Source organism: Lissotriton helveticus, chromosome 7 (assembly GCF_964261635.1).
Source record: "Lissotriton helveticus chromosome 7, aLisHel1.1, whole genome shotgun sequence".
In the NCBI taxonomy this organism is placed as follows: Eukaryota; Metazoa; Chordata; class Amphibia; order Caudata; family Salamandridae; genus Lissotriton; species Lissotriton helveticus.
This window is the reverse complement of record NC_136068.1, coordinates 350,372,968-350,400,303: the sequence shown is the minus strand read 5'-3', so window position 1 is coordinate 350,400,303 and position 27,336 is coordinate 350,372,968. Positions and strand designations below refer to the sequence as shown.

The 27,336-nt window shown below is 47.8% G+C and overlaps 1 protein-coding gene across 2 annotated transcripts in view; it reads right to left on the bottom strand.

Moving 5' to 3' along the window:
• PLCG1 (phospholipase C gamma 1) overlaps positions 1-27,336 on the bottom strand; it is a 595,860-nt gene that overhangs the window by 188,227 nt on the left and 380,297 nt on the right. For both annotated transcript variants that reach the window (XM_078652159.1, XM_078652158.1), the window contains exons 12-13: positions 1,293-1,413; positions 1,027-1,195 (exon numbers count right to left, since the gene is read on the bottom strand). In XM_078652159.1, coding sequence (XP_078508285.1) covers positions 1,027-1,195; positions 1,293-1,413 — 290 coding nt within the window. The remainder of the gene's footprint in view (positions 1-1,026; positions 1,196-1,292; positions 1,414-27,336) is intronic.

The following is a 27,336-nucleotide window of genomic DNA, read 5'->3' as shown; positions in this document are numbered from 1 at the left end:
ATATACTGGAACTTCAAGTGAGGGCCCCAGTGGGGCAAAGCTATCAACTGGTTCACTACAAGAAGGGAGATAAGTGAACTGAGTCAGTAGCAGAGGTGCACTAAATGACAAGACTGGAACAGTAAAAATTTAGAGTGAAGCTACAGAGATTTAGTAGACACCATCTGACCCACAAACACCTTTTCAAAAAGAAAAAATGTCAGTGACTAAAGAGTAACCCAATATGTTTCTGCTCTAATGGGAAAGGGGGCATTTTCAATGTTAATCCTTTATTTATGCAACATATACAACAGTAATGTGTGGCCTGACTTAATCCTATCAATATATCAGAATTATGCACTCAATGATGGTCTGAGTTCATAGAATGTTTCAGCCTATGGCCTCCATGTAAAGAAAGCCAACAGAAATTCAGTTGTTTTAAGTAGAAACCAATGCACAGGTACTTCAGTTGAAATCAGAAACAGGTGTAAAACAATGTTTTGCAAATACTGTCAACTGGCCTACACTTGACAAAGTGATGGGAACAGTTCAAATGTACTTACTAGGCACAGCTCTCATACTAGAAACAATAAACAAAACAGTATAATCAGCATTACAGCCCACTAAACATACTGCAGTTGCTAGATGTACTGTATCAGATTCACCTCTGTACAAGCACACAACAGCCATCCACCAGAGGCACTCAATAATTGAGCCCAACTGAACATAATACACACCACATGTCCTACCTGTGACAAATTAGATTTGTCAGAACCCTACAACCATCAAAAATTGCCTTACAAGCACACATGATACCGCAAACACTGCAGTCTTTTTAAACACAACAGCTCCCCTAAAACATTTGCCACCAAACACAGTGCCCACTGCACATGTGCACATGCACACACATACATACATAGCTCTATTAGCCAAATACAAACTAACACCAAACATATGCCAACCACTAAACACACACAACCCTTAAAAATGCAGTGCAAAACAGTCACCGTATCTTCTAAACACACCACCTACACAAAATGCACTCACCTTTATGAGAATTTTCCTCTTAAGCTGGTTTGGTGAAGGCAGCCCATCAGCAGCAATGTCTACCGGTTTTGTCAATAGCATTTCCCCAAAGACCTTCTTAAACTGATGGGCCATGTTCCTCTGCTGAGCAATGCTGCAGTGGTCCTCGATTGAGAGAATGACTGGGTGTCTGTGAAAATGGCAAGTATATAAATTAAAGTTAGAATGGAGGCGCAACACTGCTGCTCTGGACAATGAACACTTGCATGCAAACCCCCTATACTCACTCTGAGGTGACAAAGGCGTGCTCTTTGATGGTTGACAAAACATCTGAGAACTTGATTTTGGTGGTTAAGGTATGTCCGTGATAGATCACTGGCATTCCATCAGGCCCATCCCAGCAATCCACTGAAATAAATGTTCAAAGGTGTTACACTCACAACAGCACATGAAGAACACAACAAAAATTCTGCGTAAGTGACAAAGGGATTTTAAGTTAATGTGGGTCGCAGTTCATGGGGGGGAGGGGAACTCTTTAATGTTTCTCGCTGTGCTTTACAAAGCAGACAGAGAATTGACAGCCATACTACAAGCACTTTAATTTGCACAGGATTACATCAGAAAATTCATGCTTAGATTCTTGAACCTGAAGTGACTTCTGTCATAACAATTCGAGTCATACTACTGGGTAAAAAAATAAATATGAACATCTTTCAAATTTGACTGTAACATCTAATAGCCACTGCCTCAGTGCAACTAGGTGTGTGCATTCAAACTATATTACCATGTTAGAACACATTATAATGAGGGTAGCAAGACCCTATCAGGGGTCCATCGAATTCAGGGGTTATGCGACAGAATAATGTGTGATTGTCCCATGTAGCACCGATGTTCCAGGGCCACCAATAGTGATGCATCACAGCAGAATAACCAAGATATACCTTTTAGATACCAGACTCTCCAACTGCAGTAAAGCCGAGAAGTCAAGGCTTACAGCAGGAGGCTTTATATAATAGAAACTCAAGATACAGTAAATAGCATACACACTTACTGTTTAGTCTGTGTTTCAATTTTTGTTTCTACAAGTGATCGCAAAAGCAATACTGGGTGATCATCATCTAAGGAGTTCCCAGGAAGTTACACAACTTTAAAGCCTTCTACCTTGAAAGAGGCCATTGTGGTCATGCTTTTATAATATTGGTTCCGGTCGTTTTATTGTTTAAATCAGTCTGGACAAGCCAGAGAGCTTAGATTACAAGGTCCTATTGAGTAAGACAGAAAACGTGTGAGGCATAGGTTTCACTGTGTTCAAAGGGAACTTGCTCCTACAATGAAAGGGCTTGGAAAGTGTTGCTCCAATCATCACATATCTGCAATATCAAGGAGAGCCCTAAAGCAACTAGCAGGCTCTTAAGTCCACCACAGATGCCGAGGAGTCAGTAGGGAGACCACCACTTTGTGCAGCCTTACCCAGTGTCCAAAATGGACACCTAGACTAACCCACGTGGATCTCGCCCAGACACACACAAGGAAGGTAAGGGACTCAGTTAAAAGAGATTGACAGACCTTCAGACAGGTCTCCCAATAGACATACATTCAACTGGGGTGCAGGTAACATGTATTGTAACCATGAACAATAATAAGTTCTTGTCACCACTAGTCACTTTACAGTCTACTCAAAAGGGGGACAGTTGCTGGCTCACTATGAGTGTTCGCTTTGAATACATTTCCTTTCACGAGTTAGGCAGTGCTGTTGAACATCTAGAGTCAAAAGCAGAGCTCCTTCAGAAGGCTTGCAGATAGAGTCCAACAGAGGAAAACAACGTAGAACAGGAGATAATGTACAGGTCAGGGTGGCAGAGTTTCACCAGGTCATGCATGGGACCTCTTTACCAGAACATAAGCTGTACTGTCAACATGTTACAATTTATTAGCAACAGGTTGCAGACACTGGCTCCTGAAGCTATGAGCTATCAAGTGTCTGGCTGGGATCTTTTCCACATAGTTGTTGGGTGTCCTGGTGAATACACATTGAAAATAGCCATTTGGCGTTAATCTTTAAACACAACTGTTTGTGAACAACCTGTGAACAAGATCAGATCTCCAAACAAGAGCACAGGTCTGCTGGAATCTTCAAAGCCTGAAGAGTACAAGATGGCAAAAGTTTACAAAAACAGAGCACAGCAGGAGCGAGACATTCCAGTACTATTGACTCTAGATTGCAGAAGAGCAAAGTGCAAACAGATGAGCAAGTGCCATCTGCTTGAAGTGGAATACTGTGTGAGACTGCATGCTCAGAAAAATGCCAGGTGCAATCTTTCCTTATGGCACTGGTTCCTCTAGCTAAGCAAAGCATTCAGTTAACTAGCTATAAAGGCTCTCACTGTGAGACAGGCTATTTTATGTAGGCTCTATGGGTCAAAGTATGAAGGAGAAATAGAAGCAATGTCAGACCCAGTATCCAGACTCTAAGGTACATTTATTATTCAGTGCAAGTATAGACATTTTTGATTTGTGCAAATAAGTGATTTAATGATGCATGTGGCCATAGCTGATGAACTAATGAAGATTCCCTTGAAATGAGTTAATTGTATTAATCAGACATTTGATTAATAATGTAGTATAATAATGCCACATTTTCTTGCAAGACTCCGTTTTAATAGAATGGCTGATGTTTCTGGTGTTCAGCTCATCTTGCTCCTACTCATTTCCCCTCGCAGTAAGTGACACACTGCAAGTCTTTTCTCACCAAGGTTTCCACAGAGCACACCTACGCAGTGCAGTTTCTGAGGAGGAAAATGGAAGATTTCTTTTACATTTAGAAATGGGTTAATGCTAAGAGTTTTAACTATTACGGTGCTGCTTTTGATTTGCCAATGTGAGCTACCCATGACCATGGAATGATGAATCTGTAGAGTAGCTAATTGTTTATGCATAAAATATATATCAAAAACCTAGTTTTGAAGCTTTGGGCCGACTTCTCATTTTCCTCCCGAGACTGACCAATTTATTTGAAATCTTCTTTATTCTCTATTAGAATACAGTCAATACTCTTTATGAGTTTGACACTTAAAATCTAGGAAGATTAACTGCTTAAACAGGGATTATAGTTTGGATATCTGATTTTGTGTTCCGTATCTAAGCCTTCATGGCAATCTATGCATTTTTCTGTACTACTTATATTAGGAATACTTCAATAAACATCTTAAACATATTTTGATCTACAACTCAGTTATTGAGTAGTCACAGCATCTATTTGTAGCTACTTTTCCAATCAGTAGTTTTAATGTTGGGGAGGGTGGTGTCTCTTGCAGCTAAATTAACTAAAACAGCAGAAACAAACTGCCTGAGGTAAAAATCCGGGTGTGTAAATTATTGGGGTTCAATAAATTATTGGGTTTCGGCTCCCACACATTTTGGCAGCAGATTATGGTTAGCATACAAGGACTTCCTCTTTAAAGGGGTCCCCAAAGGTTTTCTCCAATTTTTTGAAGTTTTAATGCTCGGTCCAAGGCAGAATTGACTTTTTGGAATTTGGTCAACTTTCCGATGTCGAATCCTGCCGAGAAGGGACAAGCTGTATTGGCTGTGTGCTCCTGAACGATATCAGAGTGCAAGTATGAACAGGGAGAAACAGAGTTTGTAAATGTGAATTGAATTAGGCAATTGTGGGGATGGATTTCTGTTTCTGTACTTATTTGAGTATGCGATTGTGATCATGGCACAATTGATGGACTGGTTACTTTTGTGTTGATGTATCATTCATATTTGTAATCACATTTGAAGTTACATTTGTTTTTTTGAATTTAATTGGTGATCGGATTTGCCGTAAGAACAAAAGTTACTTACCTTCAAACTGTGGTTCTCCAGTATTGGTGTCCTTCCTAGATTTACATGCTTGAATAATTCCCTGTCGTCGAACTGGGAGTCCCACGGTACATAAAATAGTAGTAAGAAACATATATACATAAATATATATATATATTTTGTGACGACTTATCACTAATTCCAGTGCAGCTCCATGGCTGTGTAACCAATCACAGCATGACTTATCTGTGAAACAGGAAAACAATTGCAAAACCTCTTTCATATCCAATAACTAAATAACCTTTTGTCTGTTTACTGTAGAAAGGAGAAAAAAGTCAAGTACATCTAATACAACCCCTTTAAGGAATGTTCATACTAAGGATAAAACTGCAAACATGTTTGAACCCCCATCGTACTGGTACACTACTGTCCTGTAGTCGTCTGGCTCACTCACTGTTCTTGGTTCCATGCACTCAAGACCAAGTTACAATAAACTACTTAAACAAACCCCCTAGAAAAGAAAACCTTACTACAGAATCCCTATCAAGGTGTAAGTGGTGTCTCACGTTACAAATCACGATGACAGACAAATAACCAATATCTCAAGATCTTGGATTTCTCCAGTATTAGGGTGTCTTTCATAGATTCACATGCTTGAATAATTCCCCGTCGTCTTAGTGGGAGTCCCACGGTACATAAAATAGTAGTAAGAAACATATATACATAAAAAATATATATATATACCTAAATATAGATATCAAATGATATACATATTAAAAAGTAAAATTTTGAAGCACCATAGAACAGCATTGGCCCATAGAAAGCATTGAGGGAGAGCTCACTTTAGTAACATATCCAGGTCATTATAATAGTCCACATTCCAGCCAATCAGGCTGTAGCACCCTCTAGAACCTTCTCCACAGAAGCTCAAGCCCTCAGATTTTCATAGCACAAGAGTGACCAAGAGTGCATGAGGAGAAGAGAGCCTCTGAGGGGAGGACGGGTGGGTCGCATGTGAATCTATGAAAGACACCAATACTGGAGAACCACAGTTTACAGGTAAGTAACTTTTGTTCTTATCCAGTATTAGGGTGTCTTTCATAGATTCACATGCTTGAATAAGAATAGAAAGCAGTAAGCCAACATAATTAGAGTCATAAAAGGCAATAAAGAAAAATGCACCCATATAAATACACATATTAACATTGCATATGAGCACAAGAAAAAACCTTTTATGACAGGAGGGGGGGAAGCAGCAGAGGCTCACCTTTATTTGAAGAGATTACGTAGCACCGCTTGACCCACAGCAGTGTCCGCAGCGTTAGCGGTCTGCAGACAGTAGTGCCTCGTGAACGTGTGCCTGCTGGACCACATTGCCACCCTGCAGATCTGATGTAGAGGCACTTCAGCAAACAGGGCGGTAGAGGATGCAACTGCTCTCGTCGAGTGTGCGCGCACCGGAGCAGAAAGAGGCTTGCCAGCTCGTTGATGGCAGAAGAAATCCAACGAATGATGGTCTGTTTAGTGACCGGATGTCCCTTGCGCATCCGCCCATAGGCCACAAAGAGTTGGTCGGACCTTCGATAGACAACAGTGCGGTGGATGTAGAATTTGAGACATCGCTTCAGGTCAAGGGAATGAAGAGTACGCTCAGCGGGAGACTGAGGGTTAGGGAAAAAAGTCTTGAGAATGACAGGTTCGTTAAGGTGGAAGTCAGATGGAACTTTTGGTTCAAACTTAGGGTTTGTACGAAGTACAACAGCGTCCTTTAAGAATTGAAGAAAAGGTGGCTGAATGGTGAAAGCTTGGATTTCGCTCACTCGCCTGGAGGATGTAAGTGCGAGGAGGAGGGAAACTTTCCAAGTAAGGAATTTCAAATTCGCTTAGTGGATTGGTTCGAATGGAGTCTTGAGAAGCTGTGCTAAGACAAGATTCAGACACCAAGCAGGTGGAGGACGCAAGATAGGTGGAAACATCCGGAACAGACCTTTAAAGAACTGGCGAATGATCAGAGAGGAGTACAGAGATGTGGAACCATCATGGCGAAAGCGGGAAAGTGGGGCCAGGAAAACTTTGAGAGTGGAATGTGAAAGTCCCGACTTTGCCAAAAGGAGGAAGAAAGGCAGTATTTGCTCAGGGGTGGCGAGCATAGGATCAATGTTTTCCGAGTGGCACCAAACACAAAACTGTTTCCATTCCAATTTATAGGTTTTAATGGTTGAAGGAGCACATGCATGAGCAAGGACCTCTCTACAGTCAGGAGCAATATTTAGATGGGCGAACTCATTGTGCTCAGGTTCCGAGCGTGAAGCTGGAGAAATGCCGGGTCTGGATGGCAGATCTGTACGTGGTTCATGGTGAGAAGGTGAGGCAGGGGGCGAAGAGGGATCGGATCGCACTGGGAAAGAAGAAGAAGATCCGTGAACCATGGTCGACGCGGCCACCTGGGCGCAATCAACAGGATGCAACATGGTTGTGCTCTCATTCGGTGTAGGAGACGTGGAACAAGAGGGATCGGCGGAAAAGCGTATGCGAATTCTTTTGACCAGTTGATCGAAAATGCATTCCCGCTCAATCCTGTGAGGATGCCAACTTGCGTAGCGTAGGCATTTGCGATTGAGTGGTGTCGCAAATAGATCCATGTCCGGTTGCACCCACATGTGAAAGACATAGTCCAGAGTTGGCTGATGGAGTTCCCACTCGAGTTGACCGTGGCAGAACTGCTGAGAGAGTCTGCATGGGCGTTGGAGATGCCCGGTACCTGAACTGCAGTCAAATGTACTCGATGCTGTATCGCCTATTTCCAGATCTGCTGTGTCTGTCTGGAGAGCAGAAGAGATCTCGTACCCCTTGCTTGTTGAGGTAGTGCATACTGGTGGTGTTGTCCGTACGCACCAACAGGGACTCTCCTTCCACCAGCAGACGGAAGGACTTCAGGGTGAGAAAGATGGCCAAGAGCTCCAGGCGATTGATGTGCCACCTGCGTTGGTCCGGAGTCCATTTGCCGTTGACTGACAACCCTTCTAGGTGTGCGCCCCAACCCTCTAAGAAAGCGTCCATTGTAAGGGTAAGCGTGGGGGCGGACTCTTGAAACATGCGCCCTATTGCGATGTTGGGTGGGTGAGCCCACCATTTCAACGCTCCCTGAAGTCGAGGTGTCAGTGAGACCTTGTCGTTGAATGTGCCTGAGATTTGCCGCCACTGTTTGTCCAATTCTTCTTGGATTATTCTCATGTGTAACCTGCAGTTGGGGATCAATGGTATGCAGGACGACGTCATGCCCAGAAAGGATTTCAATATGCGGACAGAAGCAGGCTTTTTTGAGCGTAGAAGAGCCACCATTTTGGAAATGCGAGCTTGGCGCTCCAGTGAAACAAACACCATTGCTAGGTTTGTGTCTATTAATGCTCCCAGAAAAACTCCTTTCTGTGCTGGTTGGACATGCGATTTTTCATAGTTGATGGAAAGACCCAAGTTCTTGAAGACTGACAGGCAAGTCTGAGTGTGTTGTTGTGCTGCGAGAAAGGTTGGGGCCTTTATCAGGCAATCGTATAAGTAGGGGTAAATTTGTATGCCCTGTAGGCGTAAATAAGCCGCTACCGGAGCCATGGTCTTTGTGAAGACCCTCGGAGCGGAACGAAGGCCGAAAGACAGAACCTTGAATTGGAAGTGTTTCGTCCCTACTTTGAAATGCAGGTACTTTCTGTGTCTGTGATGGATTGGCACATGAAAGTAGGCATCTTGGAGGTCGATTGTGGAGAGGAACTCCTCGGGGTTTAGGAACTGTAAGATTTCCAGCAAAGTCAGCATTCGAAATGTTTGGGACTTTATGTACATGTTGAGAGCTCAGAGGTCTAACATCGGGCACCACTCTCCCGATTTCTTTTGGATGAGAAAAACTCGGGAGTAAAAGCCTGTCCCTTGTTGTAATCGAGGAACCACTTCGACTGCTCCTTTTTGAATCATGACTGCAACTTGTGCAAACAGTTCCTTCAAGTGTGCTGGAGGGGGACCAGTTGGAGGGCGGTTGGGAGGAATTTTGAGAAATTCTAGGGCGTGGCCTCTTGAAATCACATCCAAGACCCAACGATCGGAAGTTATTTGTGACCAATTGTAAAAGTTTCGGGAGATTCGAGCTCCAATCTGCAGAGCAGGAAAAGACTTGGTGTTTAGAAAGTCATTGTTTTTTGGAAGAGTTTCCTCCTCTGTAGGAGGATTTTCTCCTGTATGGTCTGGAATCGGTCTGTCTAGACTGAGGCTGGTTGGAGTAACGCTGTCTGTTGTCACCGTAGGAGCAGTACTGGGAGGAGCCTCAAAAATTGGAGGATGTGCCCCTGCCACGGGCTCCACGAAATGGTCGTTTCCGGTGCGTCGTCCACATGCTTGCCGAAGAGAGACTCTCCATCGAAGGGCAAGTCGAGTATTTTTGCTTGCACCTCCGGCTGAAAGGACGTAGCCTTAAGCCAGCCCTGCCTTCTTAAGACTGCAGCGCCTGCCAGTTGTCTGAAGCCTGTCAAGGAAATATCGACTGCGCAGTCTATAATTTCAGATTAAATTCTTTCACCCTCTTACAGGATCTTTTGTGCCTCTGCCCTGGAGGAGTCAGGAATCAGGTCGACCAAAGCAGCGATTTCCGACCACAGTTGTCGGTCAGAACGGCCGAGGATGGCTAAAGAATTTGCCGCCCTTACATTTGTTGCAGACCTCGTGGAGAACTTTTTGGCGATGGTGTCTAGGCGTCGACCTTCCTGGTCCGGCGGTGATGTTAAAGGAGAAGCCGGATTACGTGATCTCTTTTGGGTAGCCTGCGTAATGGCAGAGGCCGGATTTGGTTGAGAAACAAGGCAGGCAGGCGAATCTTCAGGCGCCTTATATTTTTGTCAATGCGTGGGAGTATGGCCGGAACTGAATTAGGCCTTTCCATGAGTTTGAGTCCTTCTGTTCAAATGAAATCTATGATTGGAATGGTATGTGTGAGAAGTTTGCCTGATATATGATGCTCACTAGTTCTAGTGATCACCTTGTATCAGTCCAAACAACCCTTATGGCGATTGGTTGTAAGTCAACCATATAGACCAGCTATCCTAATGGTAGCATGGACAAAGCAGTCTTAGGCTAAACTCTTTTGGCATGTGAAGCCAGCTGTTTTACCACAATATAACCCCTTGAATACCAGATGAAAGGACACCACACTGGTTGTTATGAAAATAAACAGTATATTTATTATTAACAACACCTCTGAACTCTTTATGAGGTCAGAGGGCTAAGCACATGACAATCTCTTCTGAAAAATACGATAAGTTGCACTAAATCACAATGGTGCCCTAGGGGAACGGCAAACCATATACTAAGTAAGTGGAATGTGAAAGTCAATAGAAGGAATGGAGCTGTCCAGAGGCTGTAGGATCGTTGGGACCACGCTACCCTAACACTAGGTAAGTAATAGGAGGCCCACGGAACGCGTGTGCAGAGTGTGAACTCACACATGAGATGCGTAACAACGTCTATGGACAGTACAGTTCAAGAAAAAGGTGAGTACGGACAATCCTGACTAGGTAGGACTAAAACGACTGTGGAACTGGACACTAGGACAGTTAAACTACCCTTGAGCACCGAAATGCTCTCGTTACCTCACCCACGGGCTGTGGGTGCATAGGTGCGAAGTCGTGTCGGGTTCTCGCGTTGAAGTCTATGGAGCCTGAAAGAAAAGATGCCGCAGGCGACCAGGAGGAGGATGTCCGGTGCAATCCAAGGGTGGATTGTTGAAGAAGGAGACCTGAAAGCAGAGGGGACAATGTTCACAGTCACTAGCCAGTGACTGGAGTGGAACCAGGAAGGAACCAGATGTCGTCGTCGTGATCAGGTGAAGAGTGGACGCTTGACTCTGCAGCCCCGTGGACCACGAGGTGTCTTCGACGACCAGGATGGAGGCACGAGCTGTCCCACGCAGGCTCTCGCTGTCGGCGGTGTTGGATCCGGAATCGGCGTCAACAGGCCTTGGCAAAGGCAACCCACGCGGTGAGTGGAGAAAGCGTCTGGTGCGGACTAGGAGAGTCCGGGGTGCCCCTCTTTTGGAAGGGAGCAAGGGCCAGTCTGGAGCAACCAGACCAGCAGAAAAGATTCAAAGGTTCGTCTTCTAGGAGGCCACTAGCCAGCCGGCAAGTGACCAGACAACGCGTCGAGCAGCAACAAAGCAGAAGGGCCCCACGCAGATCTCGTGGATGCTGGAGGGCTGATCTTCGGTGCAGGAGCTGCTCGGGGATGGGGCTTCTCAGTCCCCAAAGCACTTGGTCGAGTTTACCTCGGGAGTCGTGCTGGAAGCGAAGTGCAGTTTCTTCCAAGATGGCCGGTCCCACATGTCTCGTCGCACCCACGGGTCTCAGCTTTGCTGCAGATGTGAGTTGAGGTCGGAGTTGTCTGGGAATCCGGGTCTCGTCGGGCTCTGAAGTCTGGATCCTGGAAGGAAGACGACAAAGGGAAGCCGCTGGACGCTTGATGGTGCCTGCTTGTGCAGGGTGGACACTCCTTGCCCACAAGGGAGATTCTTCAGTCTTCTGTGGAGCAGAACGTCGAAGTCCAGAGTTTCTTCTTGTAGAATATGTTCAGGATAATCTGATTTGGAATGGGACCAGCTCCTACCTTTATCCTGCTAAAGGGGGCTGCACTACTGACTAGGTCCCTCCCCTGGGTGGGACCAGGAAGGGGGGTGGCTACACCCCCAATCCTTTGTCCGGCTTCCCGCCAGAGCTGGGGCAGGGATGCCCCAGCAACTGGTTGGAACCGGTGTATGCACAGGACACCTTGTGTGCCCCGGACATGTCTCATTCCTTTCAAGCCTACCCTACCCAATACACAAAATCCTGTCTGGGGTGGTGCTAGCACCTCCCAAGGCAGGAAACCCTTTGTCCAAGCCGCCCTCACTGGAAGGACTCCCAGCAGCAGGAGGTCAGACTTGTGTCTGTGGTGGCAGCATCCATTTTGTGATGCCAAGGCTCGAGTTAACTTTAACCGGGGTTCTCAGTTACATACATGTCATGTCCCTCTAGAAGGGTGGAATGCTACCCGCGTCGCCAGAATTGGCGAGGGGTTAGTATTTCAATTCGTATGACACCTTACTCGACATGTTTTGATAATGTTATACCAGAGTTAGCATTTAACCGCGAGGATTATAATGCACTTAAGAGTATATGGTATAGCGTTATCATGGAACAGCTATTAGGACTTAGTTCCGCAAGCTGCAAACGGGCTCAGCTCATGCCAGAGCACCATCTCACATAATTCCAAGCACTCTGCCTTCAGGATTGATAAGGCCTTCCATAGAAGTGACTGATAGGAATATATGTGTCCATTTTAGGTTTAGATATAGGGAACTATATCTAAAGCAAAGGGTGATTACACCACCTTGCCCCAGCTGTCGTGCAGCCAGTTGGGTCTGTTTAGATGGCCAGCCAGGGGTGGCATAATACATGCTTCAGCCCCTGGTAGGCCCTGGGTACACCTATGCCCTGGATACCTAAGGTATACTGTACAGGGACTGATAAGGTGGCCCAGTACCAATTGGTAAATGCACCTAAGGTACATGGTTGTTAATTTAGAGAGAGAACAGCTAGGCTGTGGGTCTGATTAGCAGGCCCACAGCCAGGGAAAGTCGTAAACCAGTGAAGCAAAAAGCAAAAATCTGGGGTGACCATAGGATTGCAGACCCCACTCTCCTACAGTATGCACTTGTTTCAGAGGCTGATCTTTAAAATCATAAAGAAAACCGTCCTCTTGCCTGATGACCATAGGCAAGTGGAAACGCTTGGCTGCTCTCGCCATCAAAAGGTGAAAACCCCCAATATCCACTGGAGGAGATGCCAGAGGGGAAGCAGGAGGAGGGGACAGAGTCTGAGCCTGGTAATTGTCCCAATCCGCAAGGGCAGCGTCATCATCCTGGTCTGTATCGTTAGGATGGTCAGCATCATCAATATCAGGGTACTGTGGACCTGGTGACCGGGCCGGTGCGACCTGAACGGACTCCTGTATTGAAGGAGGCGGTGGAGAGGCCTGCGAAGAAGGTGGGAAATGATGATTATAATCATTTAGCATGTGTTGAAGATTGGAGATCAAAGACAGAGGTAACTGCGCCATAGGAACATCATGACCATCATCACGGGTGTCATCTGGAACTGAGATGTGCGACTCACGTTCGTCATCATAGTCTTGGCCTTTGATATGTAGCTCCGACGGGCTACTGGCAGCACGAAAGATGTCATCTGCATATGAGTCACCTGAATCGCCCTCGTCTTCAGACGCAAATAGTTGAGCCGGTGGACCTGAGCGAGGTTGTAAAGGGCTCAAAACCAGTGGAGCTGGACGCTTAACAGTAGTAGCCGTCACCACCGTGAAGGCAGTTGCAGTCGCCAGAGAATATTGGGCCCGTTGTCAAAGTAGTCATCGAGGGCTTCGTCGAAGATGTTCCTGGCACCGACGAAGCTATTTTGGTTTCCGTCGACGAAGCCGAGGTCTTCGTCGACGAGGCCGATGTCTTCGTCGACGAGGACAATGGCGCCGACGAAGATGGTGCTGCCGTCGACGGAGTTATCGTCGATGAAGCTGTTGTCGAAGAGGTATTGGCCGTCGACGAAGAGGTTGCGTTGACGAATGCCGCTTAGGAAGGTTTGTCGACGAGACTGATTTTTTCGCCGTCTACGAGATCTTAACAATGGACGAGACGGAGGAGCTTCGCGCGCAACCAAGATGGCCTCATGAGCTTAGGGCTCCCGAGACCCTCACAACCCCCCGCAATTATCCTGTCTTATATCATGCTCTTCATTGCGACTCCGTGAAGACTAACCACGCGTCAAGCAAAATCTGCAAACAGATTCTACATCGGACTTCGGGATCCAGAGTTATGGCGCCTTGAAGATTGCGGCCTACCCCTCCGAGATGCCCGGCTGTGGAGTTGCCCTGATGCCCGAGCTATAATTGAACAACAGCGGCCTACGGGAGACTGGTGTCACCGGTCGGCTTGGTTTCACTTTCGGTTTTGGGTCCAAAGGGACTGGCGACTGTGAATAAGCTCCCCCTGGGTTCGCAGAGAACGCTTGGGCCACCCGTGACGCCTACACTGCCCGTTCACACCAGAGACGGAGAACTTCTGACCCTGGCCCACAGTGCGGGATTCTTCTTGTCCGACGGGATCAGGTTTCGCCATTTTCCTGTCCGCAGTGTCACGGTGACCCGCTTCCATCAATCCATCAATGGCGGGGAAACCTGACGGGGACAAGCTGAAATCTAAGACTACTCGTCGAGGTGGCTCCATGCAATCGAATAATATGGACCGCTATACCCATGTGAAGGGTTCTCCCGGAGGAGCCGCTACGAAGGAACAGCCTCCTTCGTCGACCGAACCGACCTTACAGGATGTCATGGCCGCCATAGATGGCATCAAGTCCTCATTGGGACAACAAATTGAGGCCCTTGCCCATAAACTTGATACCGTGGCAATTGATGTGAACTTGATTCGTGCGGATTTGGGCAAAACTAATGAGAAAGTCAAATCATTGGACATTAAGACGTCTAGTCTAACGAGTGATGTTACTGCCCTGCAGACAGACGTCGCTCGCATGAAGAACAGCAGTGATGTCGTTGTCCGCCGTCTCGAAGACTATGAAGGAAGGGCTCGCCGGAACAACGTCCGCATCATAGGAGTTCCGGAAAAGCAGAGGATCCGGCTGCAGACCTCTTTGTGGAGGACTTAATCATTCGCCACCTTGCACCTAAGGGACTGAGCAAATTCTTCACTATTGAACGTGCCCACAGGGTCCCGGGCGGCCGTCCAAAACAGGGAGCTCCTCCAAGTCCTATCATAGCCAGAATCCTTAACTTTCGAGACAGAGATGCTGTGCTGCAGGCTTCACGGACTAATGGGCCTACACGGTTTGAGAATACCACGGTCAGCTTTTATCCGGACTTCACACAATCAGTCCAGAGACAAAGACTTGGCTTCATGGGTGTGAAACGACGATTGCGTGATATGGGCCTTAAGTACGCCATGCTGTTTCCAGCCAAGCTGCGAATTGAACATGCGGAGCGGACTTATTTTTTCGATCGTCCAGATGTCGTGGCTGACTGGCTTGATACTTTACGGAATCAGTCTTCTCCGGAGAGCCAGCCTGGTGGAGCAGAAGGAGGACAGGCTGAGTAAGAATGGGTGCCTGCGGATGGTGTCCTGAGGTCATTTGTGGCCTTCGAACTGTGGTTCAATAAACTTTGACAATTGACTTGATTTTTATATTTCGGGGTTTGCGGGGGTCAATGGTGGGTCTTTTTCCTCCTCCGTTTTCCTTCTTGTAGCTTAGTTTGATGGGGGGGCGACAGGCACACTGCAAGTTTGGGTGGTTTTTCTCTGTTGCGCAGGGGTGCAGGGTGGAAAGTGTTGTAACGTGTTTTTGCAGGGGGGGTTGGGGGGTTTCGTTGGGGACAGTTTGTTTCTTTTTGCAAGGCAATGTATATTCATCTCTTTTGAAAGTCGTTCTGTGTTCTATCAGGGGTTGGGTCTTCTTCCTTTCCGGGATGGGGGTAGGGAGCTGAAATTGATGAGTTGGAATGTGAATGGGTTGGGGGATCACATAAAACGTAGTGTTGTGTTGCAGCTGTTGAAACGTCTCTCTCCAGATATAATTCTCCTGCAGGAGACGCACTTGGTTGGTAACACCTGTCGCGCTATGAATAGGAAGGGGTACCGTCTGGTTGCGCATGCTGGGTTCTCCTTTGGCTCTAGGGGGGTTGGTATCCTGATGAAGACTTCGCTCCCACTTGAAATTGATGCCACTGTACTTGATGACAGAGGGCGTTATGTGGCCCTCACGGGTAGATGTGAGGGCCGGACTATTTCCTTGGTCTCTGTATATGTTCCGCCTGGCCTTCAGTCGACTACGTTTACTGACCTGGGTCCGGTTCTTCTGGCTCTTCCTGATGGACCTTTGCTAATAGGTGGTGACTTCAATGCGGTTGTTTATGGCCATGTAGATCGACACCCACCCAGGGACCTTAGGGGTACGCAGAATTGGCTGGCTGACTTCAACACCCTGGGTTTGATTGATTGTTGGAGACTGTTACACCCCACACAGCGCCAATACACTTTCCTTTCCGGTGCCCACGGCAGCCTCTACAGGATTGATTATTTCTTGGTACCGGCGGGGCAGGCCCTCGCTGTTGCCGAGGTTAAGCATTTGGCCCGTGGTATATCAGATCACTCCCCGCTATGGCTTAGGGTGGAGCTGGGCTCTGAGACGGAGGGCCGTGTGGCTCCGATTAACCCCTGGTACTTTCGTAACCCCAAAACTCGAACAGCTTTGGTGAAATCTATCGACCAATATTTCTTGGAGAATGAGGGTTCAGTCTCCTCGGCTGTATCTCTCTGGAAGGCTTTTAAAACGGTTCTCAGGGGCCAGGCCCTGTCATTGATAGCTAGTGTTAAGAAACGGAGAGATGAGGAGGTGGTCAAAATTGAGACGGAGATTACTGCTTTGGAACTTGAACGTGAGCGAAGGGCTACCAGTGCTGTGACGCATGTACTACAGCTAAAACAGCATGAATATAAGACATTGGTCACCGACGCAGCCAAGGCCATGGGTAGGGAGCAACAGGGTCGCCTATACGATGTTGGCGATAAGGCCGGTAAATTAATCGCGTGGCTGGACAGGAAGGATAGGGCCAGTAGAGTTGTACCTGAGATTGAGACGGCGGATGGTATACGGGTATCGGACCCTGTGGAGATTGTTCGACAGTTTGCGGATCATTTCAGGAAGGTGTACTCCTCCGTGTCTGATAGGCCGGAGGAGAACTCGCAGCTCTTACTGCGGGATATCTCTTTACCGCGTCTCTTGGACGATGAAAGGGAGTTGATTGACACTTCAATAACGGCAGATGAGGTGGCCATTGCGATTCGTTCGCTGCGTTCAGGGAAAGCTACGGGTCCTAATGGTTTACCGATGGAACTTTACAAGTTGAGGCCTGATAGACTCGCTCCCTACTTGCGAGATATGTTTATGGAGTCCCGAGCGTGTGGCTTTCTCCCTCGTGATCAGCGTTTAGCGACTATTGTGGTGATTCACAAGGAGGGAAAGCCCAGAGATAAGTGTGGGTCGTACCGACCCATATCCCTCTTTTTTTTTTTTTTTTTTTAAAACCTTTATTGTACAGAGAGAGCTCACAAATACGGGCCTACAACCCACCGGGCTGGCCACCACAGAGCCGAATGTCAGGAGCAATGCACAGAGTATCACAGTATACAAAGGCAAAGAAAACAGGTGAAATAACAAGCATCTTAAAGCAGTCACAGGAGAAAAGAATTAGAAAGGTAGTTTTCGTATTTTTTAAAGGACGGGTTAGGGAGTACAGGAGTATGGCGGGCCGAGAAACAAACCAGAGGGGTGGGGCCGCGGCGGGCAGCAACACAACGATCGTAAAAAACAGGAGAAACAAATACGAAATAGGCATACCAATAAGCACCGGTCAAAACAACGGACATGAGGAAAGGCCACTGCACACATCGTCCAATGCCCGCCCACCGCAGCTACCACCCGTCCCACCGAACAGCACAGAAAAGGACCCAAATACAAAAACAATACGAAACGTACCCCCAATAAAAGAAGAGAACCCCACATAAGGGGGGGGGGGAAGGGAAAGGGGGAAGAAGGAAAAGGAAGGGACTCTTACCCAAACACCCGCCCCCGGGCGACGAAACAGGAAAACAATAACCCGATACAAAATAGACATTAAAAATAAAGAAAACACACCCAGCAAATCACAATCATCGTGATACCGGAAAAATACCCCAGAAAGACACCAGGGGGACAGACGACGAGACAGAGCCCCGAAAGAGGGGATACACAAGGGCCATAGAACCAAAAAGGGAGAAAAAAGGAGGAAAAAGACCCCCCAAAAACAGCAACAGACCCCCCCACCCACCCCACAAGCCCACCCTACACCCCTGCAGAAGGCTACGGCCAACCCCCCAGCAGCGTGCCTGTCGCCCTAAATAGAACCCGAAATATAGAAGAAAGAAACAAGGTAGAAACAAAGGCAAAAGAGAAGGGCCAGGGAAAGGAGGGAACATTACACACGGGAGAGGGCGAAAAAACAGTATTATCTGCAACCATCCCACCACCTGTGAAAAGGGGAGAGGCAGAGCCCACGGGAAGTTAACGATATCAGGATAAGTTTCAGGAGTCCCACGAAGTTACGCAACATCACAACAGCACATGTCGGTCATAGATCAAAAACAAGACTACCGCATATAATAAGTCATTTCAGCCCTGTCCGCTTTTGTCCAAGGTTGTAATCATCCAAACAAACAAAGTCCAAACGACGAGGGACACAGGGTTCAGGAGTAAATCCAGCGGCAGTCCTGAGAAGAAACGTGAAAGAAAATACGGAGGATACAAAAAAGTTACGGTACAACCTTCACACCGCAGGCACAGTTCTAAGGACAGGTCCAACGAGGCAAGCCCAGCTGGGTCGGCACAGGCGCCCCGGCCGGGGAGCCGACGCGATGAGAAACAGAAAGGATCATCGAGGCCTGGACAGGATGCAAACGGACCGCAGACCAGCGGCCGAGGCAACAAAGCAGGACGACGAAGGGCGTCGGAGAGTCTCCAACCCAAGGATGCGGTCTCCGCCGGAGGCACAGAAACCAGGAGCACACCAGCCGTACCCTGCAACGAGGAAGCCAAATCCGACGACGGGGGCCCGTATAATTCGAAAAGTGGGTCCGCCTCCACAGGGGAAACAGGCGCAGCCACGGAAGTCCGCCAGGAGTATAGCGCATCCAGGACAACTTGAAGTGCAGGAAACCCTTCACAAGATCCGACATCCGGGCCGTGTGGCGGGCCCCCAGTGCTCGCCCAGGCCCGGCAGAGACTCCCAGGGTCGGCCGCCATCTTAGGAGCCCAGCAAGCCCTCGGTCGTCGGGGGCCCCAGCCGGAGCAACACCAAAGCAAAAGGAGGTCAGCCGAACTGCGGCAGGGCGCCCCAAGGCAGGAAGGAGACCCACCAGAAGAAGGATGTTCGTCGGCCCCCTCGTGCCGCCGGCCCCGTTCTCCGAGCCCGGGCGGAAAATCCAAAATGGCCGGGCCGGGGAACAAAGGGGGGACCAAGCCGGATAAATGAGGAGGCTCTCCCGCAGGAGGCAGCGTCCACACCCCAAGGCCCAGGCCAGTAGGGTCCGCCAACGGGCACAGCCGGCCTATTCGCACATCAGCCTCCGCAACCAGATCCACAGCGCCAGCAAGGGCCGACCATCGCGCTCCGTCACATCCCGTCGCTGCAAGGAGGTCCAGGCCAGTCCGCCCCGAAGGCTCCGAGCGGGACCACCGCACAGGATCGACAGCACCCAGGATCACCGGAGCAACGGGTAAGTGTCCGCAAAGTGTCCGCAATACCGAAACACAGCAAGGAGGGCTTCCCGGGGCAGGAGAAATACAGGATAATCGAAGAAAACAGGCGGTTGAACGGAGCCGAGCTAAAACGCGGCCATCTCGGTCGCGAGCTAGGCTCCTCCCCCACCCATATCCCTCTTGAACGCTGAACCTAAGATCCTAGCAAAGATTCTGGCGAATAGATGGATTACTGTCATCGGGGACTTGATCCATCCGGACCAGTCCGGTTTTATTCCACACAGAAATACAGCTCTCAATCTTAGGCGTTTACATGGTGTCCTCGCGAGAGCGTCGACGTTGCGTGAGCCGGCCATCTTGGCGTCTCTGGATGCCATGATGGCTTTCGATACTGTTGAATGGCCTTACTTGTGGGCCGCCTTGGCCAAGTTTGGATTCGGACCGGGTTTTATTGGTTGGGTTCGGCTGCTCTATGAGGACCCCCTCGCGCAAACTGTTGTCAATGGCCGTGTATCGGCTTCCTTTTCGCTTGCGAGGGGGACTCGTCAAGGTTGTCCTCTATCCCCGCTCCTGTTCGTCCTGGCTCTAGAGCCCCTTGCTGCGTGGATTAGGTGGGAACCTTCGATTAAAGGGATTCGGTGGTCTGCTACCCTTGAGGATCGTGTCTCGCTTTATGCGGACGATATCTTATTGTATTTGACCTCGCCGCGGAAGTCTCTGATGGTCTTGTGTGATGTCCTGGCCTCGTTCGGTAGGAACTCGGTCTTGTCATTAATTGGGCGAAATCCTACTTGTATGTCCTGTCGGGCGAAGTGCCTTGTCCCCCGCGTAACTGTCCCTGTCGGGCGAAGTGCCTTGTCCCCCGCGTAACTGTCCAATCCAGATTACTCACGCAGGGTTTAAATATCTGGGTATTTATATTTCCCTCGACCCGGTGATTCGTTATCAGCAGAACCTTCTTCCACCCTTGTCGCGCTTGCAACAAGATGTCGCGGGTTGGCGTAGACTACCTCTTTCACCGTTAGGTCGCGCTGCACTCTTTAAAATGATGTCCTTGCCTCGTTTTCTCTACGCTCTTCAGAATGCTTATGACATCATCCCCGCCAGCTATTTTCGAGCGATCGAAGACCTCCAACGAAAGCTGATCTGGGACGGTAGACCACGTATCTCTCTTGCCAAGCTGACACTCCCGTGGTTTGACGGGGGTATTGCTCTTCCGGATATGAAGCGTTACTACTGGGCGTCCCATCTGAGTGCCATAAACCACGGCACCTATGGCCCCGACCCTCATCCTGCCTTCGCGATGGACAGATGGCTATTGCCCGGTGGCGATTACTATAGGGCTCTGTATTCTAAATCTGCCATTGGAGTGCTGTCCGGCCCCACAAAGATGGCGGTACGCTTGTGGCAAGACGCGACTAATGCGATGGGGTGGACTGATCGCCTAACTCGGGCGACCCCGCTTTTTTGTTCGGATAGGCTTGGTAAACTTTGGAATACCAGAGGGTTCGATAAGTGGGACCTCATAGGCATTAGCAAAGTGGGAGACCTCTTGGTTAAGGGGCAGGTAAAGTCGTTTGAGTCGCTACAGGGGGAGTTCGAGTTGCACAGCTCTGAATATTTTCGCTATGTACAGGTTCGGCATGCCTTACGCTCGGTCTTCCGTGTTGGGGAGGAGGTTCCGGAATCATCTCCGCTCGAGGACAGGTTGTTGGATGGGTATTTACCTGATAGTACCATCTCCCTAGTTTATAAAAAACGTATTAACACTAGAACAGACCTCCTCACGCACCTCCGTGAGCAGTGGACCCGTGACGGCCTTGAAATGGATGACGAGGACTGGCAACCGGCGATCTCCTCCCCAAAGGAGGTCGCGATCCCAGCTCGACTCCGATTGGTCCAGCTTAAGATTCTGCATAGAATTTACATCACGGGCCCACGTTTGATTCATATGAATTTCTCAGAAGATGGACTGTGTAAGCGTGGTTGTGGGCAGGTGGGGACGTTCCTTCACATTATTTGGGAATGTTGTGGGGTCTCGACCTATTGGAATAAGGTACACGATGTGATGGGTGAGGTCACGGGGATTGCCCTTCGACCGGAGGCCAGGCGATGTTTACTCAATATATGGGAACCAACTGACCATAATGTAACTCAGACGCTATAGGTAACCCTGGGTGCCATGATCGCTAAGAGGGACATTGCTCAGTTGTGGGGATCCCCGAGAGTGCCCACGGTTGCGGCATGGAAGGAAAACATGGACTGGTGCATGTTTAGGGAAAAAACGGTCTACCTGGCCCGGGGTAAACCCCGAAAATGGAGTAGTGTGTGGGGACCCTGGAATGAGGACCGTGGAACTATATGTACACCACTTATATCAGATGTTCCGGAGGTTCTGCTTTCTCCCTGAAACTCCATTCCACCATCTCCCTTATTACATGTGATCTGCCTTAGATTTCTCCCTTCTCCCTCCCCCCCTCTTTTTCGCACCTGTATTGCCTGTTGACTATGATGTCGTTTTTCCTTCCCCGTATTGAATTCAGTACTGTGTATGATGTTTCCTTTTGCCTTGCTGTTTTATATGAACATTTTCAATAAAAATATACACAAAAAAATAAAAACAATGGACGAGATAGGCTGGAGCTCCTGGGCCATCCTCGACGAAGTAGTCGTCGTCAAATGAGTGCTGGTCGTCGTCTAAGTAGGTATAACGTCGACTGATTTCGTCGTCGTCGAAGGGCGCGCCGATGGGCTCGTCGACGACCTTGCACTCGTTTTGGAGGACGAGGGAACAGTGTGTATCTGCGACGCCAGAGAACTAGGTCCCGCAGGCATAGAGCCCGGCAGCTCCCTTGGGAAGATTGAGTTCGGAGCATCCACAAGCTTCTTCTTTTTAAGAAAAGGCTTCTTCTTTTTAAGAAAAGGAGACGGAATCTCAGTCTCAGACCCACGCTTCAGAGAGGTCTTAGATAGGCGAGAAGACACACTCTCTATATCAGACACAGGGTTGTCGGAGGTCTTCAACCTCTGTAACCACAGAAGGAGACAGGCCTCTCTATCTTTTAGGGTCTTTTATGAAAATGTCCTACAAATTTTGCAACTCCTCACCTCATGGTCCGGGTACAAGCAGTAGATGCATTTTTTATGAGGGTCCTCAGAGAAAAGACGAAGTTTCCCACAGGCAGAACAGGGCCTGAATAAAGACTTTATTGTAGAAGACATGTTCTTGAAGTTCTGAAGGTTTGAAGTTGAAGAAAACTTCGCAGAGCTCAGGGAGACTCCCTTCACACGACGTGCGGTAGAAAATCTGAGGGCTTGAGCTTCTTAGGAGAAGGTTCTAGAGGGTGCTACAGCCTGATTGACTTGAATGTGGACTATTATAATGACCTGGATAGGTTACTAAAGTGAGCTCTCCCTCAATGCTTTCTACGGGCCAATGCTGTTCTATGGTACTTCAAAATGTTACTTTTTAATATGTATATTATTTGATATCTATGTTTAGATATATATATATATATATATATATATGTTTCTTACTACTATTTTATGTACCGTGGGACTCCCACTTCGACGACTGGGAATTATTCAAGCATGTGAATCTAAGACACCCTAATACTGGAGAAATCCAAGATCTCGAGATAATGGTTATTTGTCTGTCATCGTGGTTTGTAACGCGAGACACCACTTACACCTTGATAGGGATTCTGAAGTAAGGATTTCTTTTCTAGGGCGTTTGTTTAAGTAGTTTATTGTAACTTGGTCTTGAGTGCATAGAACCAAGCACAGTGAGTGAGGCAGACGACTACAGGACAGTAGTCTACCAGTACGATGGGGGTTCAAACATGTTTGCAGTTTTATCCTTAGTATGAACATTCCTTAAAGGGGTTGTATTAGATGTACTTGACCTTTTTCTCCTTTCTACAGTAAACAGACAAAAGGTTATTTAGTTATTGGATATGAAAGAGGTTTTGTAATTGTGTTCCTGTTTCACAGATAAGTCATGCTGTGATTGGTTACACAGCCACGGAGCTGCACTGGAATTAGTGATAAGTCGTCACAAAACAGTGCACTGATAAGTTGATTACTGACTAAGCAGAGCTGTGTTATGTTGACCTTAGAGTCATGCTGCAATTGGTGGTTATTCACTACACTGTTGTGGGTTTTAAAGTGTTTTTAGAGCTTATATTGTGTTCATTTTGAGAATAAACAATGGGAAGTTTGGTGGAAAAGCCTAAAGTTATGGAAATGCCCAGAGAGAGTCAGAAAATACCAGCTGAAGCAATGTCAGCCTATGAAATGAGGAAGGAGGTTGGGTACTATACATATACCTGAATTTCAGAATGGAAAAATGTACTGCACATGATGACGATTTAAAGTTTCCATTAGAGGGTACTTTTAATATGAAAAAGTCTGAATTTTTGCATGAAACTGATGCCCAGACCTACACAGTTTGAGGCGCTTAATAAATGGGATTACATGGCTACTAAAAAGGAGAGAAAGAATGTCTCCAAAGAGGTAAAGAGTTCATTAAGACATTGGCTTGAGAGCAAACTTGACAAACGGGAGAAAAGTTATGAAGAAGATATGACAATGTGTAAAAACATTCCCTGTTATATTAACTGGTAAAGAAGAGCAGGGTAAAGAGAAAATAAAAAAGTAGGATGCGGAGATAGATCATGATAATATATTTGTAAGTGAGCTTTTGAATTCTAGATCTCCTCCATACACAGATAGACTGACAGACACAACTGTTACTACTTAAGGGGTTGACACAGGTGCTGGGGAAGATAGTACAATAGTGCAGACTCCGGTTAGAATGGCAGAAGTTACGTTGATGCAGCAATGCCTGGTACATGTGAAAATAGTACACCAGAAATTCAGAAAAAAGTTAGTCCTGTTACAGCAGCAATAGTAGAGCCACCACCAAGAAAAGTAAGCATTGGAATTCTGAAAATTGAATTTGGCGAAATATTGAAAGGGAATATGGACTTGAACAGCCTTATAATGCTGATGAAATTAGATATGTGATAAAAGAAGCTGCTATTAGTGCTAATAACGCACAAGACAAATTGGAAGAATTCACTGATTAATTAGAGATTGACATTAACAACATGAAAAATGTGAAACAAAATTATACAAAGGATTTAACATGATAAAATTGAGATGACTTGATTACTTTAAGGGCTTACATTAAATATTTGATTGAGAAAACACAGTTTCTGCCGGTCAGCGCTGGGACGCCCCTTTGCTGGGGCAGCTTTGCGCTATATAAAACCCAGTAACGTAACATAACATCTAAAGAAATATTGAGAAAGATGAAACCATGGGTCAGCCAATAAAAAAAAGAATTAAAGGAATTGGGGCATGGCAAGAAATGTTGCAAGAGATTCTGAGGTAGGAATAAGCTTGGTTTTGGAGTTTGCTTTAAGGGAAATTCCCGGAGGGAATTTTGCAAGTGTGGGAGAGTGCCCCATATTGCATGGTTGCCTCCCACTTTTTACCTGATGTTGATGCTCTTTTGACTACGTGTGCCCAGGGTTCCTGCCAACCAGGTACCCCGGGCCTATGTTCTTTCCCTAAAGCTGTACTGTTGCACACCCAATTGGCAACTCTTTTGCCCCTTGTAAAAGGTATCATGGGACCCAAGGGCCCTGTGACCAGGGAAGGCCTCTAAGGCTTCAGCACATATTGTGCCACCCTTAGAGGCCATGTACCCAGACACACACACCCGGCCATTGCAGGCTGCGTGTTTTGGTGCAGAACAAAGTGAAGAGTCGACATGGCAACCTACTGCCCTGGCATAGATCAGCCAACCCTCTAGCTGGGTGCACTATACCAGTGGTGAGGGTACATGTGCATAAGCCTTGTAATCCTACAGTGTCTAAGCCAAAGCAGAGGTGCCAAGCCTCCTCCCCCAGGATGGGAAGCATCCAAGAAGGGGAAGCTTCAAAGGCTTGCCACGTTCGTGAGCTGACTCTGCCATTTTCTGCTCCCAGCAACTGGCCTCCACTGGTTTTGACTCCCACTTTGAGCAGAAGACTCAGTGGGAAAACCAAGATAGGAGGAACGGTGTGCCCATCTTTGCCAACCCCACCCCTCAGGTGGGGAGGCAAGGCAAAGCACAACTCTCAGTCCCAGCCATCTTTAAGATTGGAGAACCCAGCCAAACAGAGTGAGGCTCTCCCCCCCCCCCCCCCCCCCCACTGGAGGGTGGCATAATAGGGGGTGTACCCACCTCAAGGAAGGGACCCATTGGCCCCAACATGACACACCCATACATTTTGTATTTAGGGGCAACCCTGAGCCTTGCCTCCTCAGACAAGATGAACGAAGAAGAAGGACACAAGAGCCATGCTGAAGGAAGTAGGGGAGGACAACAACTGACTTTGCCCCAGTCCTACCGGCCTGTCCCAACCTGCACCTGCTCCAGCGGAATCCCAGTGTTTCCCAGCATCCAGCAGCCCTCCAGAACCTGAAGGACCTGCCCTGCCTTCCCCATGAAGACTTTTTCTTCTGTGAACACCGGATTTGCTCACCAACAGACTCTGGCTCTAGCCAGATGCGCAAGCCTGCACCACTCTGCACCGGACTCCCACTGCCGAAGTTCGAGTGGCCCAACACCACGAAGAGGTCTCTCCGACAATCTTGACCTGGGATCTGGTGAACCCTGACCTACCTCAAGTCTCCCAACAACGCCCGCAGACCCTTTCTGGAGGAACCCCCCCAGACCGTGAGCGAGCCAGTAAGGAAAACCCACCGCCAAAAGAAACCCCTGCACCTGAAACCCCGTGGCCTTGGGTGGTCCAACCGACTGTGTCCCGGCATCCCACAACATCAAAACTCACCACTCCAGCATGTGGTCGCCTGGATAAGATCTTTGTGCCAGAGCCTGCAGTGTTTGTTCTGACTGGAGCTATCCCATTGAAATCAACATGGCTCCCAACGTATAATCCAGCATCCGGCCGCCCCAGTGCCGCTGGTGGTGCATTTTGGGTGCTATCTTTGATCCCCCTTTGCCTTGAGCTAAACTCTAGGAGCTTTGCTCCCACATCCAAGTGGTGTGCTCGTGGGCAGCCACCAACTGGAGCCCCCTGTCCACAATTGGATAATATTAGGCCTCAGCACTTTGCACCCGGCCGTCCTAGTGCCTTTGAGTGCATCCTTGACCCTCAACAGAGACCAGACCAGATGGAAGCTGGTCCACATAGAGTTTACATAAGTATATTTTGTTTATCACTAAGTACAGCAGAGTGACATGACAGTGGTCCTGATGAATGCCGCAAATTATATACCAGGCAGAAACATGTTGACCTAGTCCGATAGGTTATATCTATATTCCTATCGTTACACTGGCTTTTTACTTCATTCATTAGGGATACAGATTAAAGAAATTTTCCCTAGTTGAGATGATTTTAATTCACTTTGTTATAATTTTTTCATTCTGCCCCTCACTCACATATCACATTGGAGTAGAAAACACCTCACGCTCCTCTCCTGCGGGAGAGTTGTAGCCCACAGTTAACCTTGCGGTCACTGTGTGCAAGAGGGAACCCAATGATGAAGCATGTCACCTGCGTGGTGAGTGAGGGTTCTCGTCTTTAAAAGCAAATGCTTTTTTTTCACTATACACACTTTTTTCTACACACATGAGACTCTATACCATTCGGTTATCCTTTGTGAGATGTTACTATTAACCATGCCATGGCTATGGTGACATTAGACTGGGGGGGAGGGGGTATACTGGCTAGCAACAGGTAGTGGTCTCTCCAAACCTCCCAGCTGCCTGTCTGCTTGGAAACGACCTGAAGACCTCAGCACGGGCTGTGGTAGAATTGAAAGCCCATGCAACAATGCAGGACATCCCTGAGATTGTGTGTGTCAAGACTAGAGCACAGAGCCAAGCCCAATGTGAAAAAGAAGTTTAGGAGCCTGGAATGAATATCCCAACCTTCCAATAGAAAAAGTAAGAAGACTGGGGAACCAGCTTCTGGACAGCAAAGGATTCAGGACACCTCTCCTCGGGGAGAGGACTTGGTAGCCCCAGAGGGAACGGAGCCCATGGAACTTAACCCTTACCAGGTTGAGCTCTTAGGCCCAGGGGGACACATTAGGGAACAGCTGTGCCTTGGACAGCAGACCT